General features: G+C 45.9%; 1 protein-coding gene across 7 annotated transcripts in view; it reads left to right on the top strand.

Moving 5' to 3' along the window:
• The window catches only part of MED12 (mediator complex subunit 12), a 956,599-nt gene that overhangs the window by 99,978 nt on the left and 838,977 nt on the right, over positions 1-17,644 (top strand). For 5 of the 7 annotated variants that reach the window (XM_085608427.1, XM_085608421.1, XM_085608425.1 and 2 more), the window contains exons 4-6: positions 4,013-4,172; positions 4,796-4,843; positions 5,459-5,634. In XM_085608427.1, coding sequence (XP_085464553.1) covers positions 4,013-4,172; positions 4,796-4,843; positions 5,459-5,634 — 384 coding nt within the window. The remainder of the gene's footprint in view (positions 1-4,012; positions 4,173-4,795; positions 4,844-5,458; positions 5,635-17,644) is intronic. The other 2 variants (XM_085608424.1, XM_085608423.1) reach the window with 1 other exon arrangement.

Genomic DNA, 17,644 nt, shown 5'->3' with positions numbered 1-17,644 from the left:
CTGTGCCTCATGGGAACAGTCCAGCCCGAACTGCCAAGCCATATCTTCCCTGGACCGGAAACAAGCTTCCTAGGACCGGTTTCTGGCATTTCAGCCGTCTTCAGCCAGGCTTGCTTGAATCCAGTGGCAAAATGAGCAAGGGACTCACGTCTGAGCATACCCTGCCAACTTATGGCGAACTGGGGTGGCAGAGTGGGCTAAAGAACGGTGATGGATTAAACCCAGATCAGTTGACTGGGGGTGAGTGCTTGCAATGTTCAACACTCCGTCCATCATTTCCTTTGGTTTTTGCTTTGTTCGTCATAAGTTGGCAGGGTATGCTCAGACGTGAGTCCCTTGTTCACTTTGCCACTGGATTCAAGCAAGCCTGGCTGAAGACGGCTGAAATGCCAGAAACCGGTCCTAGGAAGCTTGTTTCCGGTCCAGGGAAGACGTGGCTTAGCAGTTCGGGCTGGACTGTTCCCGTGAGGCACAGGGTCAGACTGATTGCATATGGCCATGTCTGAACTGGGGTGGCAGTGTGGGCTAAAGAACGGTGATGGATTAAACCCAGATCAGTTGACTGGGGGTGAGTGCTTGCAATGTTCAACACTCCGTCCATCATTTCCTTTGGTTTTTGGGTTTTTGTGGCGGGCGTGCGTGTAGTATTTTAAGCAAATCTTTCTCTTTATATAACGAGCGGTGCGCGCGCGTACGCCACAGCGAGCCATGTGTTTTGCATTATCGTGCACGCGTCTGTGCACGGTAATGCAAACCACATGTTACCCTGTGCGCGTAACAGACACCAATAGGCCATGGGCGGAGCAACGTGCCTGCCTTTGGCCTATTGCGTGCTGTTTCTGAAATACACGCATGCACAAGCCAATCCCGTAACAAAAAAGAAAAAGCACGAGCATGTGCAATTTCTAGGTACAGTTTTAAACCCCTCGCTTAACAATATAATGTCTACAACTGATGCGTAATATCGAAGACTGTAAGGCGAAAGTCACACAATTAAAAAGAAACCATGCATATAATATTTTAATGCTGTAACACTCGCATGCCAGCGGTCTGCAACAGAAATAACAAATCAAGTTCAAACTATATAAAAATGAAGAAACTAGAAACGCTGCTTTTAAAAATCGCATTTGTTGAATTAAGCGCCACTAGAAATGAAATGTGCTTTAAAGCAAGTTCAACGAGCGTTCAAGTAAATGCAACGAAACTCGAATTTAAAAAATATTATTTTGAACTTAATCTGAAAACAATTTTTATATCCAAGTCCCCTTGAAAACCACTAATTGATATCGTGTTTATTCTATATTTACAGTCGTCTCATTGCGAGTCACATCACCTCGATGACATCCTTGTGATTCACGTATCGAGAAGCGAAAAAAAAAACCTAATTGTTAAAACCATAGAGGGAGATAATTAATTTGATTATTATCTTTCAGTAATTGAACACGTTACTCCTGTAAAACAATACATTGAAATATATATAAAATATTAAAATGGTTGTGATGTGTGAACACTTGATCAAAAGATCAACACGTCAAGTATTCTAGGGATGTACATCGGGGCTCACGTTCCCATCCTTGCCAGGTTTAGAGATGTAATCTCAAGTCATCAACCAACACCCCTCGTTGGAAAGTTCTGTGTATCTCCAGTTGTAGCTCACCGCTCTTTCCGCCAATGCACTACGCAGCGCTATAAAAAGACTTGTGTTGTGCGTAGCGTACAATACCTACTTCAAAATGAACAGCACCATGCTAGACTCAGACTAGTACTAGTCACAACAGAGGAGCACACTGCCACATAACGAGCCATGTAGTGTTAAGAATAGTAATATATACAGAAATATGTGTGTGAAGTCAGACTGAATTGTATAATAATATCATGCCAGTTATATGTGCACTTATAGAAATACTTACCAACAAATGGATGGCCCCGTAGCGCTTTGGCAATCTAGACACACTTCGCCTTTTTGGCATTCATGGCGACCAGAGCACAGGAAGGTGGCATGTAGCTTTCGGACTAATGTGGGTGAGATTGCTCATGGGGTTAACTGCTGGCATCAATGTGTGCCATACGAGTCAAAGGTTCCAAACACTGCAGGGCCTACTCAAACATCCAGTCAGTTGTGGGTCTGCAGAAGGAACAGCTGCGACTTGGGTAATGGTAACACCAGTCATTACCAACGGTGAATAAACAAAACGAGAGGTGCGCGCGCCACTGCGAGACGAGCTTTCAATTATCGCGCCAGTGTCTGGACACGATAATTGAAACCACATGGCCTATTGGTGTCTATTATGCGCACCAAGCGCGTAATAAGCACCAATAGGCCATGGGCGGAGCAATGCGCCCGCCTTTGGCCAATTACGTGCAGTCTTTTATAAAAGACTCACGCAAAGGCCAATGGGGTAGTACAAAAGGAATCGCACGCTTGTGCGTGTGCAATTTCTAGGTCAGTGCTAAATCCCTGTTTTTCACCTACTAAATGTCTTGCGCTGCGTGAGCACTGCTGCGCAGTGCAACGCTAGGCGCGAGACCTAAAAACTACTCTTTCCAGTGATCTTTTCTTGTAAATCAAAGCTAGAAACAAACATCTATAAATAATAGTTAATAATACAAGATGGGACTCCTCTTTTTTTCTACCAACAACCTCAGAAGGAAGCATTGTGCCTACTCCGGTTTAGGGGACTTAATCCCCACTTTGGTGTGCTCTCCCTCCTATCTTTTCCCCTTAAAATTTTGTTTACTATTATGTAATTTCCCTTCTGGAGCCTACAGGTATGTCTGTTTACTATCTCCACCTTAGTTGTTAACCATCTCAATGAAACAATGTCATGAAAACGTAGAAAAATCCTTAAAACATGAAAAGTCATAACGTTCATTACGTCCTCTCAGGTTAACCATATCTAATGTGTTTCGCTATGTAGTAAATGTCAGCTCCAGTCACTACTGTTTCAAAAGTTTCTACAACGTCTAATAATGTGTATCTTAACTGGTATAAGTTGTTTCTCAATGTGTTGAAATGTACCGCTTCCTGCACCATTTTTATTAGTCATTCCATCTTGCCCTTATGTTATACTTATTTCAAAAAGTGCAAAAACTGGGCATATATTTTGTGAAGGTTTTAGTTGTGTACTGTAACAGGTATGTGGGTATTGGCTGTTACCTCTGTTTAATACATTATTACTACTTTGAGCAATTTAAACATAATTATGTGTCTTTTTAGGTTTTGCCTACAGAAAGCTTTAGCTGTATGTTCTCGAGGACCGATAGTTTGTAATACAGTAATACATACTGAGCTTTGGGTCAGCCCTTTGCTGATTACTGAATGGCTTTCGTGTCTTCCTCCGTTCGTTGTACTGATTCAGCAATTCTTGTTTTAGTTCCACCAATCGATAATTTCTGCTTTTGTTATTGGGTGAGATGTATTTTTCCACTACCCGTACCATGAAACATTGTTTTGTCTTTTAACACTCCATGGGAGTGCGTGACTTGCCACGCTCTTCCAAATATGTTCAATGACTCACTTTTCTCAATTCGACCACTTTATTTTTTAAATTTTTTTACGAAGACCCGGCGGCTGCACGCTGTTACTGGGCTGCTCGCTTTTATAAATTGTTTGCAGCATTCTTGTGCATGCTCTTAATTTACCATTCCAAAATGTTCATCCACCTACTTGGAAGAGTAAATTGAGAACAGAGTGTAAAATAAGTAATTCCAGATGGCCTCATGTGCTTGCGTATGCACTGTTGCCCATTTTGGAATTATTTTGTTACACTTTAGAGAAAAAAAAATCCAGTGTCTTCAGCAATGAACATGAAAAGGTGGCTAACTTTGAATGGTTTTGGCCATAAACTGTGTCAAAACAAACGTGCATTAGCACAGTCAATAGCTCCACCTACACCAGCATTTAAAAGGCTTTGCCACTGCTTGTTTGTTTGACTTATAATGGGTGGACGTGGTGATTTTGCTGAATGCGTTGCAAGTTACCTTTGGTTCTTACATACTAATTCCAACGCAGGTTCCCATCTTCAGTAAGAAGGAAGAAGTCTTTGTCTATTTGGCGAAGTATGCGGTGTCTGTCATGAGAGCTGCTTGGCTGATAAAGATGACGTGCGCTTACTATGCTGCCATTACTGAGACTAAAGTGAAGAAACGGCACGTCATTGATCCTTTTATAGGTAACATTTCAGCTTCTGTATACCTCCATAGCACTTAGTGTGATTTAAAAAAAAAATGGATATCCTCCGATAGCAACTAAACGCATTGTTAACCTGTGTCACACCTGTCTCAAGAGAAATGATTAATTGCATCAATGTAGCCATCACGGTGGACCTTTTGTACTCCACAAGAATTGATTGATCTTACTCCAATGTTCAGATCACCTCTGTCGCTCCTGCCCTCACATATATTGATTGCATAAGAAACCTCTGCGATCTTTGTTCAGTCACCTGACTTCTCCTACCCTGCAAGATTGACCAGCCCCAAGACTGCTCTCTGCTCCTCTGTTTGTCTCCTTATATATAGACTGCTGCCTCACAAGCTAACCATTCCCACGAGAGAGGAGTGTTCGTCTCCTTGACTTTAGAAGATTCATCAACCAATGACAACTCTCATCCCCCTCTGTTCATGTTCCCTCAGATCTCTCCTGCCAAACCACACTGATTGCTTCATGCCAGTGATCTGACCTCTCCTTTCATTCCTCCATCCCCTCTTCCTTACAGTCCAGTGTCACCTTCTCACTAGGTATCTATGGTTTCCCCTTATTCCTTGCACCAACAATTTATCATATGCCCCTTCGTAGGTTACCGGTCATCCCCTCGTGCTTCCCTCCATGTTCCCCCCTTCACAGGTAAGTCCGATCCTGAGCACTTAATCACCGCCCCAAATCTTCCACTGAGCACATTATTCGGAGGATCCTGGATCGCCCCTTACTTGTACCACACACTTTGCATGCCAACACCTTGGTTTAAGGTAATTGGGCCTTCTTCCTCATTCCACGGTGCTGTGTCATCTAGGGTAACTACATTTCCTCTTCACTTGGGCTTACAAAAGGAGTCCTTAGTCTTCTTTCACCACCACTGCAAACTAAGAGTTGCTCTGTATATTGGATAGGTCACTCTTTGGCCCTCTTGGTTCTTCATTCTGCCTCTTGGTTCTCCATCTCAAGCCTTTATTGAGATTTTCTCTCCTGTCCATTTCCCCCTGCCTTCTTGTGGTATTCTTTTCCTATCTAGTCCTCTTATTTCATGTCGTCTTTCCTTCTTCCATGTAACACTTCCCTTTTCAGACTTTTACCTTCTGTCCTCCTATTCTCCTAGCTCTTTATTCAGTATCTTGTTTTTTTCTCGTGCATTTTTTTGACTCCCCCATTTTTTTCTCCTCATCTGCCTGCTTGCCATCTTTAATAATCTGACTTCTGAGACGTTTCCCAAGTCCCCTTATTCACATTGCTGTTGCTTTTTAGAATGGACTCAGATCATCACCAAGTACCTCTGGGAGCAACTGCAGAAAATAGCAGAGTATTATCGCCAGCAGTCCAGTCCTGGCTGTGTCTCTCCCTCGGGGCCAGTGCCACCCGAAGTCGAGCAGGCGCTTAAGCAGTGGGAGTACAATGAGCGTCTTGCCATGTTCATGTTCCAGGTATGTGGTAAATAATATAAAATTTTAATGTCTTTGCAGTGACATACTGTGTGGCCATTTGTGGTTTCTAATGGGTTGGTCGTTAATCGTAGAACCTGTTAGGGTTTCGTTGTCAGCAGTGTTGCTGTGCCATAGGCATGTTTCATCAGAATTGTCTTTTGGAGTGGATGGAAAACTGTGCTGACGCTGCATGTGTGAAAAGAGCTGTAATATAGGCATTACATTGTTGGTTCTGGCAAAATCCCAGTCTCTGATCCAATTTGTTTAACGTTCATTGTCTCACAAAATACCAAAACCAGATGATTCTAGGAAGCATTAGGAAGCTGGATGTGCCATTTGCAGATACCAGTGTAAAAACTCCAGGTCGGATATTAGAATGTTGAGTTGCTCCTTCAGTCTGCCATCTTTCCAAGGTCAACAAAGTACATATCAGTGACATGAAAAATGGTAACGCCTCTTATGTATAGTGCTATCAAATCACTGACTGTGCAGCAGAAAATAATATATGAAAATAAATGATTAAACTGCTCTTTTAGAACCTCTTCCTGAAAGTAAGGATGTGTGGCCTTTGTGACAGGAGAGCATGACTCTGTGCCTTGCACCCTCTGTGCAAGAGTGAAAGCCTATGCTCGTATGGATTTCTCAGTAGGTTTATATGTTGTGAACGTACCATGACACCAGCAAGGTATTGTTAACTACTTTAAAACGTATATAAATGCAGTGGTAGATTTTTAGTTTCCTGATTAAAATGTTATTGTGCCCAACTGCTAATGACCACATGTATACTGTAGACTCTCATACTTCATACTTTACTTTAAGTAAGTTCTGCTGACATGATGCCTTCTGCAAATGCATGCAGAGGCAGTTAAAATCGTGTCCTTGAAATAGTGCATACTACCTCTTTAACATGTAATGGAAGGGGATCCCATGTTTTTATTCAACATTACCTTTGTATGTGTGCCTTCTTGTGTCTTTACCCGTGCTGGGGTTCTGTGTGCAAGTGTGAGACAGACTGGCATCTTTGAAAGGAGCTAATCTTAAACTGTTAGCCATAAATTAGCCTGCCTATTTGTTTTAATCTAATGGATTTTAAACTGATTTGCAGTTCTACCTCTTTGTGTAACCTATTGTAGGAGAGTGCCCCTTTTTGCATGGTTGCCCCCCACTTTTTGCCTGATGATGCTCTTTGACTGTGTGCGCCCTGGGTTCCTGCCAACCAGGGCCAATGTTATTTTCCTAAAACCGTACTGTGTACCCTCAAATTGTCACCTCTCTGGCCACCTGTAAGTCCTTTGTAAAAAAATACCCTGGGTACCAAGGGCCTTCTGACCAGGGAAGGCCTCGAAGGGCTGCGGCACTTATTGTGCCACCCTAAGAGGTACCTTAACACACTGCCATTGCTGAGTGTTTTGGTGCAGAGAAAAGTGAAGAGTCGACATGGCACACCTCCCTGTGTGCCATGCCTACAACCCACTGCCTATGGTAAAAGTAAGACACCCCTCTAGCTGGATGCACTATGCCACTGGTGAGGGTACAGGTGCATGAGCCCTGTACCCCTACAGTGTCTAACTCTATTCTTAGACATTGTGAGTGCAGTAAAGCCAAAAAGAGTATATGGTCTGGGAGTTTGTCATTACAAACTCCACAGCACCATAATGGCTTTACTGAAATCTGGGAAGTTTGGTATCAAACTTCTCAGCACATCATACCTCACTGATGCTAGTGTGAGATTTAATGAAAAATGCACTCAGAGGGCTTCTTAGAGATTCCCCCTGAAAAACGACCTAACTCTAGTGTCTTGGCTGAGTGGCTGCACGCCAGCTGCCACCCCAGACATGTTTATGGACCCCTGGGTGGAGAGCCTCCCGCTCTCGGGTCTGGAAACAAAGTACAAGGATGGGCAGGGTCCACGAAGGGGAAGCTTCAAAGGCTTGCCACCTTTGTGAGCTGACCCAGCAATTTGCTGCTCCCAGCAACCGGCCCCCACCAGTTCTGACCCCCACTATGATTGGGAGAATCAGCTTGAAAACAAGGATAGGAGGAGAGGTGTGCCCACCTTTGTCAACCCCACCCTTCAGGTGGGGGTGGCGAGATGAATCACTACTCTGTCCCCAGCCATCTTGAAGATGGGGGGGTCCAGCCAACCAGAGTGAGGTTTATGTGGCAGGAAACCCTGAACCTTGCCTCCTCAGACAAGAAGAAACAATCAGAATGACTTAAGAGCCGTGCTGAAGGTAGAAGAGGTGGACACCAACTGACTTGGCCCCACCCCTATGGGCCTGTCCCGACCTCAACCTGTTCAGCGGAATCCCGGTGTGCCCTGCAGCCAGCAGCAGCCAGAACCCTTCACTGAAAAGACTTTGTCTTCACTGAGCACCATATTTTCTCACCAACAGACTCTGGCTCTCGCCAAATTTGTGAGTGCACCACTCTGCACCGACATCCATGGCCCGAGTTCGAGTGGCCCAACACCACGAGGAGGTCTCCCCTGCGATCTGACCTGGGATCTAGTGATCCCTGACCTACCTCAAGTCTCCTGACGCCTGCAGTCCCTTTCTGGGGGATCCCCCTGACCGCGACCAAAGCCGGTAAGGAAACCCCGACACCAAATGACACCCCTGCAATTACCCTGACTGCCTTGGGTGGCCCAGCCAACGGTGTCCGGTATCCCTCGACATCCCAACTTACCTCTCCAACCGGTGGTCACCTCTAGAAGATCTTTGTCCCTGAGCCTGCAGTGTTTGTTGAAACCAGAGAATTCCCATTGAAATCAACAGGGCACCCAGTGCCAAAACAGCACCCTGAACCCGGCCACCCCTGTGCCGATGTGGGTGCACTTTGTGTGCGAACTTGAACCCCCCTTTACCCTGAGCTTAAGTCCAGGAGCTTTGCTCCCTTAACCTTGTGGCCTGCTCGTGAGCAGCCACCAATCAGAGGCCTGCTACCCCCCATTGGATAACATTGGTCCTCAGCACTCTGCATCCAGCTGTCCTAGTGCCACTGAGGGTTCTCTTAGAGTGCATCCTTGATCCTTGGGGAACCCTTGTTCTAACCCCCAGAAACTCAACCCTCAAGCCATAACCCTATTTTCTCCATAGGATTGCATTGACTGTTTTCCTCTGAAAAACGTGTTTTGAGGGTGTTTTGTATGGAAACCTAAGAAACTGTGTTTTGATAAAAACTGTTTAACTCACCTTTTATCCAGGAAATGTCACAGTGTGATATTGATATCTGGGCATATTACACAGAGTAGAAAAAGTTATCTGAAAAGTAATTGCAAAGTAACTATAAAGTAATTTCAACTGTTGCTGAACATTTGACCTACCTGTAACTGCATGCAACTGTATTACATGAGAAAAGTATTATTTTACTTACCTGCACCAAGTCTGGCTTGGTTCTAAAAATAGAATACAACTAAGAAAAATGTTATCCAAACAAATTGGTCCGAGTTCAGGCTTTGAGTGTGAGATATCATTTCTTGCCTGAGTGTGCACAATAAATGCTTAACACTACCCTCTGATAAAGCCTTACTAATAGAGAGTAAGGTATTATTTACTTGTACCTCTGTAAGTCTTTGGGGATCCACTGGATTCTGTGCACACTATACCTTATTTTAGTATAGTATAGACAAAGCCAGCTTCCTACAGCTATTATGTTGTTTTCATCCAGTATTGCTCTTATTGAGTTTTGCAACAACATATCACATATCCACTGTATGCATTTGCAAGAGAAACAGTACACATGTGAAAGACAATTACCAGCATCTTACAGTGCTATTTGCCTTTGGTTTCTTGATTGTATTAGAACACTGGTGCTTACCAAAAACCGTAAACTGAATGTGTATTACAATGTACCTATGCCGGGCTGATGAAGTGTCTCAAGCAGTTTGTTTTCAGTATTCACAATGTGTAGAGAAGGGGGCGGGAGGAGGACCCAGCTAGAGACTTAAAGCAGCCCTGTGTGTAATAGATGCTTTCGGTGGTGAGATACCTGTGGTGCATATTGTAGTTGATGGTGGTGTCTCTTCTGTTTTAGCATCCACCCCCCTCAAGAACTCCTCCCAATGTAATGGCGTGGCAGGGTATCTGGTAGGACCTGATGCTTGTGTAGCTGTGTCTAATTCAGCTCGTGTTCCCCTTTTTAAATCTTTCAGACATTTAGCAAGTAGGGAGATGCAGTGGGGATTTTTATGCCATCGCCATATGGCGCTGCACTAGCACCAAGGCAATGTCTAGGAATCTATGCAGGTGTTTTGTAGTTTTGGTGCACGTTCTGAGTCCCAGTAGACAATGAGCGGAGTCTGCTGTGATCTGCCTGCCCTCTCTCTCCTTCAGATTTCTTGCAACATTGGCACAGTTTCTCATATTTATCCATTATTGGGGTATCTTTCATAGATTCACATGCTTGGAATCATCCCCGCCGACGAGGTGGGAGTCTCGCGGTACAATAAAATATATATACCTAATAGTCATAAACAAACATTACACAATAGGCTAGTATGGACAGCAAAGTCACTACATTAGCCTATCTTAGTCCTTTTGTAAAAAGAACCACATTTGTAACACAGCCAATCAGGCTGCAGCACCCTCTTAGAACACTCCACAGAGAGGCAAACCCTCAGATTTTCTACCGCACTTCGTGTGACAGGGAGTCTCCCTGAGCTCTGCTCAGTTTTCTTCACCTTTGGTTGAACTTTGTGAGTAGCTATGTCTGATTCTTCTAAGAAAAGCTTGTTTTTACCTTGTTCTTAATGTGGGAAGACGAGACTGCATTTTGAAGATCCCCACAAGGAATGTATTTACTGTCTTTATCCAGCACACAAGGTTAAAGACTGCAGGATTTGTAGAACCTTTCCTGCTAAGACTTTGAAAGACCGAGAAGGAAGATTGCTGGTTTGGCTGGAGAAATTGAAAGCTACATCTGAGGTTGTTTCAGGAGATGATGGCAGTGTTAGTCCTCAGGTGTCCACCCCTGTAACCAAGAAGAGGGATAGATCTTATGATCCCCCTGAGCGACAGAGTAAGACCTTGAAGAAGCCTCACTCTGAGACTGGTCACTCTTCTCTAGAAAAGAGAAGCTTTCATTCTCTTCAGAGGTGAAGTCTGGTGATAAAGGAAAGATTTCAGTGAAAACTGCCTCAAAACAGCAGAAAACTCATTCTGAGTCTGTCAGGATCCCATCGTTGTCGAAAAAGCACCATCGACGACTAAATCTCCTCAGACGGTGAGTGCTTCCTCGTCAATGAAGAACATCCCGTCGACGGCACCGTCGACTATGATATTGTTGCCTGTTTCGTCGCCGCCGGCGATTCCAATGACGACGGCTACTCCTTTCTCGTCGACGCCTACCTCGTCGTAGACTATGCACCTACCGTCGACGCTTCCGCCGTCGATGACGATACTACTCCCGTCAACGAGTCCACCGTCGACGACAATACATCCCGTCGACGAGCCCACTGTCGACGACAGCAGTGGCTTCGACTACAACATCGTCGACGATGGTTTCCCCGTCGATAATGACAACGTCGACGGTAGCTTCTGTTATGGCTATTTCGGCTGGTACTGACTCACCGTCTATGTACATCTCGTCCTCGCTGAAGCGTAAAAGACCTACATCTTTACAGATTACACCAGTTTTGACATCAAAATTATCGTCGTCGTTCCCATCTTCAAGAAACTATTATCAGGACGTTTCTCATATTTCACCCTTGCATCCTAGTCACTATCTGGAGGAGTCAGATGATGATGAACTTTTTAGCCCAGCACGTAACCCTTCTCAATTCCGGATTAAATATCAGGATGAAGAGGAAGAATACTATGAGCCTTGTGAGTCTCTGCGAGGACCACAAGAGACTTCATTTCAGCAGGTACCTATGGTGCAAATGCCTATTGCCTTAATGCAAGATCTGACGATGGATTATCATACATGCTTTCCACCAGCAGCGCCTGTTCCAACACAACCTACTGCGCCTCCTGTTTTGCAGATTGCAGGTCCTTCTGCCCCATCAATGAATCTCAGGAGGTTTTACCTGTGCAACATTTAGTCCAGGATGATGATGGCGATACTGTGGCTGAGGATGGGGAATTACCAAAATCGCCCACGACTGTGGATGAATGGGATGAATACTTGATTCCTACGCCATCTTCACCAGTTCCTCAGGCAGTAGATTCCCCTCCTGAAGATATTGGAGGTTTTCATGAAATTATGGAGAGGGCAGCAACCCGGTTTCATCTTCCTGTATCTGTGAAGCAAACGGAGGGTTTCCTTTGCGGTTTTAAGGACCAGAGTAGGAAGTCAGTACGTTCCATCCCTATAATAGATCATATCTCGGAAGAAGGAACTAAAATAATGAAAAATCCATTTTCAGTCCCTGCTATTCTACCTAGAATCTATAAAAAGTACAAAGCACGAGATAATGCTCCTGCTTGCCTGTCTGACATCCTAGACCAGATTCCGTAATTTCACAAGCGGCTCAATGCAAGCCTCGGAATCCATCCATTCCGTTGACAGCACCTCCATATTAGGATGGGAGGCGCCTTGATAATATTGGTAAGCGTTCTACCACCATGGCGGGTGCTTCAGTTCGTGCTACAAACTCTCTGGCGATTCTAGGGAGATATGACCGCCAACTATGGTCGGACATTTCACATAATCTTGATTACTTACCTGATGACAAGAAGCAGGAGGCAAAGAAAATTCCTCTTGAAGAAGAAAGGGCTGCATGAAATAATTGATATTTCTATGGACCTGGCTTCCTTGGGCTTTCGTCAACTTGCTCGAGCAGCAGTCCTCAGACGTCCGGGATGGTTGAAATCTACCACCTTTCGCCCTGAGGTCCAAACAAAGATTTTGGACATGCCATTCGATGCCGATATGTTATTTGGAAAACATATAGATGAGGCTTTGCAAGACATCAAAAAGGATACTGACACTGCCAGAGTCCATGGCACCTTACAATATAGGAAGGCTCCTTTTTGGGGAGCTAGGGGCAGAGGATCGTATTCCTTTCGTGGTGGCTATAAAAGATACCAAAACCAAGGCAATCAGGAAAAGATATAATTCTCAACAGCAGCAACAGCAGCAGTCCTACAGGAACCCTCCGGCTGCCGCTTACAGACAGCAGAATAGAAGAAGTCAGCCTCAAGGCAGGGATTCTGCTAGAAAACAGTGCCGACTTTTAGCACCTGCAGCAGCTCTGCCACACCTTATTTACAGGATTCCGAATGTATCCCGACATCTCAACGATTGGAAAAAATTAACCACAGACAAGTGATTCGTGGATGTTCTCAAATTTGGCCATACCCTGGAATTTGTCAGTATCCCTCCTCCTCACCCACTTTTAAAGAAACATCCTCCACATCTTGCCCTTCTGAGGAAGGAAGCAAAAATCATGCTCTCGAAAGGAGCGATAGAAAGAGTGCCTCGCTCTCAGATGGGGCAAGGGTTTTATTCCCGCTTTTTTCTAATAAAGAAAAAGTCAGGGGGAATGGAGACCTATCCTGGATTTAAGAAAGCTGAACAAATATCTTCAAAAGAAATCTTTTCGCATGGTCACGCTTCAAGAAATCCTTCAGCTTCAGAACCATGCAGATTTCATGACAACGTTGGATCTCCAGGATGCATACTTCCACATCCCCATTCACCCCAAACATCGGAAATTCCTTCGTTTCACTGTGGCAGGTGCTCCTTTCCAAAAGTCCTCCCCTTCGGCCTACGTTCAGCCCCGAGCAACTTTACGAAATTCCTGGCCCCAGTGGCAGCTCACCTCAGACTTCAAGGCATACAATTATTCCCGTATCTGGACGATTGGCTAACAAAGGCTCCTTCCTTTCGGCAGGCTTCTCGAGCAACGTCCACATACCTCAACTATTTCAATCCCTGGGACTGTCCCTGAACATTAAAAAATCAGTTTTGTCCTTCTCAAAGAATTCAATTTCTAGGGGCAGTGTTGGATACTATCCGGGACAAGGCATTCTTGTCCAAAGAAAGGCAATCATGTCTGATATCTCTGGCATCAGAACTCCAACGAAGAACGTTCGCTTCTGTGAAAATCATCAAATCATTCCTGGGAATACTATCCTCAGTAATTCTGTTGGTACCTCACACCCGCCTAAGGATGCGGCCGATCCAAGAGGAACTAGACAGTCAGTGGCTGCAGAATTTGGGGTCGTTCGACCTAGTGGAAATAACTCCAGTTATGCGAGAAGCGCTGCTTTGGTGGCTGCGCTCCACGAATGTCTCAATCGGGCTCACTTTAATTCCTTCCGTGCCGGTGTTCATCCTCACTACAGATGCCTCCCTAGAAGGGTGGGGTGCACACCTTCAAGATCTTTGCATAAGAGGAAGGTCGTCCGCTGCGATGGCGAAAATGCATATCAATTTCTTGGAGCTTGGAGCCATTTTCCTGGCATTGCAGTCCTTTCTCCCAAGGATACAAGGGTCAACAGTTCTTATCAGAACCGACAACACCACTTGCATGCACTACTTAAACAAGCAAGGAGGTACCCGTTCCCACATTCTGTCTCAGGAAGCTTAAAGCATTTGGGAATGGTGCTGTCTCACAATATCACGATCAAGGTGGAACATTTGCCGGGAATTCACAACACTTTATCGGACACTCTGAGTAGGACTTCGAAGTCCTGTAATGAATGGGAGTTGCATCAATCAGTTGCGGATCACATATTTCGGATGTGGGGCAAACCAAATCTGGATCTCTTTGCCTCCAAGAACAATCGGAAGTGCCCATTCTTTGCCAGTTGGGAACCGGAGAAGGGCTCGTGGGGTAACGCCTTCATGATGAGATGGAAAGGGATCTTTGGTTAGGCATTTCCCCTCCTTTCAGTTGATCCCAAAACTTCTACGCAAGCTCCAGATGGAACCATGTTGCAGGATTCTCATTGCTCCACGGTGGCCGCGTCAACATTGGCTTACGGAGCTTCTCCTACTGTCCAAGCGCAGACCATACCGCTTTCCTGCAGTTCCAACCCTTTTATCCATGAGCAAGGGCCAGATTCTTCATCCTCGTCCAGTACAATTGCATCTTCATGAATGGTTTCTGGATTCACAGAATTCAAGGAGGTAGATTTACCTCAGGATTGTAGAAATATTCGTGCCAGGGCAAGAGCTCCTTGTACCTTAAAGACTTATGCTTTGAAATTGAAACGATTTTGTGCTTGGTGCGGTGACAGGGATTCACATCCTTTACGATGTTCTCCAGCTAAAGTTCTGCCTTAGCTTCTTTCGCTATCTAGATCTGGTCTTATGTTTACATCGGTTAAGTTACATTTAGCGGCCATATCGACCTACAGACGTTCTGCAGGAGCTGCATCCCTTTGCTCTAATCGCTTGATCAATCAATTTCTAAAGGGGCTTTTCAGAACATTTTCACCCGTCAGAGCTCCTCCTCTAGAATGGAGGCTTAATCTGGTGTTACAACAACTCATGAAGCATCCATTTGAGCCTGTTCACAAAGCTGAACTAAAGTACCTCTCTTGGAAAACGGCACTTCTAGTGGCTTTAACCTTTGCTAGGAGAGTCAGTGAAATCCAGGCTTTCACTATCAAACAACCTTATTTGAAATTGACCAATGATTATGTCCTCCTCGGAAATAATCCAACGTTCATTCCGAAGGTTCCCTCTACATTCCATCTTAATGAGCCTGTTATACTGCGTTCTTTCTATCCCAATCCGTCTACCTCTGCTGAAAAGACTTTACATACCTTGGATGTTAAAAGGTGTCTGAAATTCTACATTTCACGTACTGTGTCCATCAGAAAGTTGGATCCATTGTTCATTTCTTATGGTGGTCAAAAGCCAGGAACAGCTGTGACAAAATCCACTATTGTAAGGTGGATTGCATCTACTATCCAATTCTGCCATTCTAAAGCTGGACATACTTTATCTACGAAATCCAAGGCTCATTCCACAAGAGCAGTGTCCTCATCTACTGCTCTTTTGCCAGAGTACCTTTGGAGAAGATTTGCCATGCTGCGACCTGGAAAAATGTGCACACTTTTATACGGCGTTACTGTCTGGATCTGGAAACAGAGGCTGAATCAGCTGTTGGTCAGGCAGTGTTACGAAACCTCTTTAAATAAGGTAAGCCTCTGTAAGGAACATGTTCACTAATACAAGATGTATTGTGTTTCTTTTCTATGTTATTGCTATGCATTACTGTATTGGTATTACAAGGTATCTGTATTTCTTATGATACCCACCATCCGCTATATAACTAAGGATTCTACTGCTAACTAGTCTGATTCTAAACATGTGAATCTATGAAAGATACCCCAATACTGGATAAGAATATGAGTTACTTAACTGTAACTTCAGTTATCCAGTATTGGTATCTTTCATAGATTCACATGCGACCCACCCTCCTCCCCGGAGAGGCTTACCTTATTGCTAATACATACTTATTGTCACTTGTGCTATGAAAATCTGAGGGTTTGCCTCTCTGTGGAGGGTTCTAAGAGGGTGCTGCAGCCTGATTGGCTGTGTTCCAAATTTGGTTCTTTTTACAAAAGGACTAAGATAGCCTAATGTAGTGACTTTGCTGTCCATACTAGCCGATTGTGTAACACTTGTGGGACACCCCCGCGCCACACGGCCACCAGCTGCTGCGTGTGCCCCTTGCCTGCCCTCTGCCTCGCTGCTGCCTCGTTTGCCGGTTGCCGGCTGCCTCCGCTGCGGTTGTTTTTGCTCTTGTTTTGTCGATAATTTGTGCCTGTTTTGTTTTAATTTAATTTTGCCCTTGTTTTGTCGATAATTTGTGCCTGTTTTGTTTTATTTCATTTTCCCCGTGTTTTGGTTTTCCTTCCTTGTTGTCCGCCTACCTCGCCGCCCTCCCTTCCCGCCACCGCCGCTTTTCCCCGCCCCTTTTTCGATTCTGTACCCTCCCCGCCTCCCAGCTGCTCCGCCCACCCGCGCACTTCGCCTTAAATGGCGACCGTGCGAACGCGCAGCGGTCACGAGCAGCGGGCGCGCCGATTGTGTGCCGAAGGCGCGCCAAAGGCAAGCCCGTCTGCGCCCGTCCGCGCCTGGACCGCGCCCAGTGCCAGGACCCCTGGCCCACGAGGACCCCGACCGACCCGCCTGACGTACTCCGCCGCCACCCTCACCGCTCTCAACACCGGCCGACTCCCAGAATGCCATCAAGCCACTCCACGACGTACCCACGGACCTTTCAGCTGCCACGCCTGCAAGTTCACCTGCATCCGGACCAGCCTCGCACCAGCACCCGCCAAGTCGAACACCAGCAGCACCCACCTCAAGTGCATCCTGCTCAACACCCGCTCCTTCCACAGACACGCCATCGAACTCTGGAACCTCCTAGACGCCACAGCCCCTGACGTTGCCTTCCTCACGGAGACCTGGATGAACGCCTCTTCAGCTCCCGACATCGCCATCGCCATCCCAGAGGGCTACAAGATCGTCCGGAGGGACCGAAACGCCAACCAGATGGGAGGAGGCATCGCCATCATCCACAGGAGCACCATCCGTCTCACAACCAGCACCGACAACACCCTGACCAGCGCCGAGCACCTGCATTTCCAGATCCACACCAACCCGAACACCACCCTCAGAGGCACCCTGATCTACCGACCCCCTGGACCACGCACGCAATTCAGCGAGGACATCGCCGACTTCGTCAGCCCGCATGCCCTCCCCTCCGCTGACTACATCCTCCTGGGAGACCTCAACTTCCATCTGGAGAACAACAATGACCGCAACACCAGCACCATGCTCGACAACCTCGCCAACCTGGGACTCAAGCAACTGGTGTCCACCCCCACCCACCTCACCGGACACACACTCGACGCAGTCTTCTCTTCCAGCACAGACATCGACTTCAGCCACGCCACAGAGCTTCAATGGACGGACCACAGCTGCGTCCACTTCACCTTCAAGAGAACGACGACCCACCAACACCAGCAACAGGCCGCCCGCAGAAGCTGGAACAAGATCACAGCAGACCAGCTCACCACCTCCCTGAGCCAGCACCCACCTG

The sequence above is a fragment of the Triturus cristatus genome, chromosome 5_2 (genome assembly GCF_964204655.1).
Source record: "Triturus cristatus chromosome 5_2, aTriCri1.1, whole genome shotgun sequence".
Classification (NCBI taxonomy): domain Eukaryota; kingdom Metazoa; phylum Chordata; class Amphibia; order Caudata; family Salamandridae; genus Triturus; species Triturus cristatus.
The sequence above is the reverse complement of the archived record's forward strand: the minus strand, read 5'-3'. Positions and strand labels throughout refer to the sequence as shown.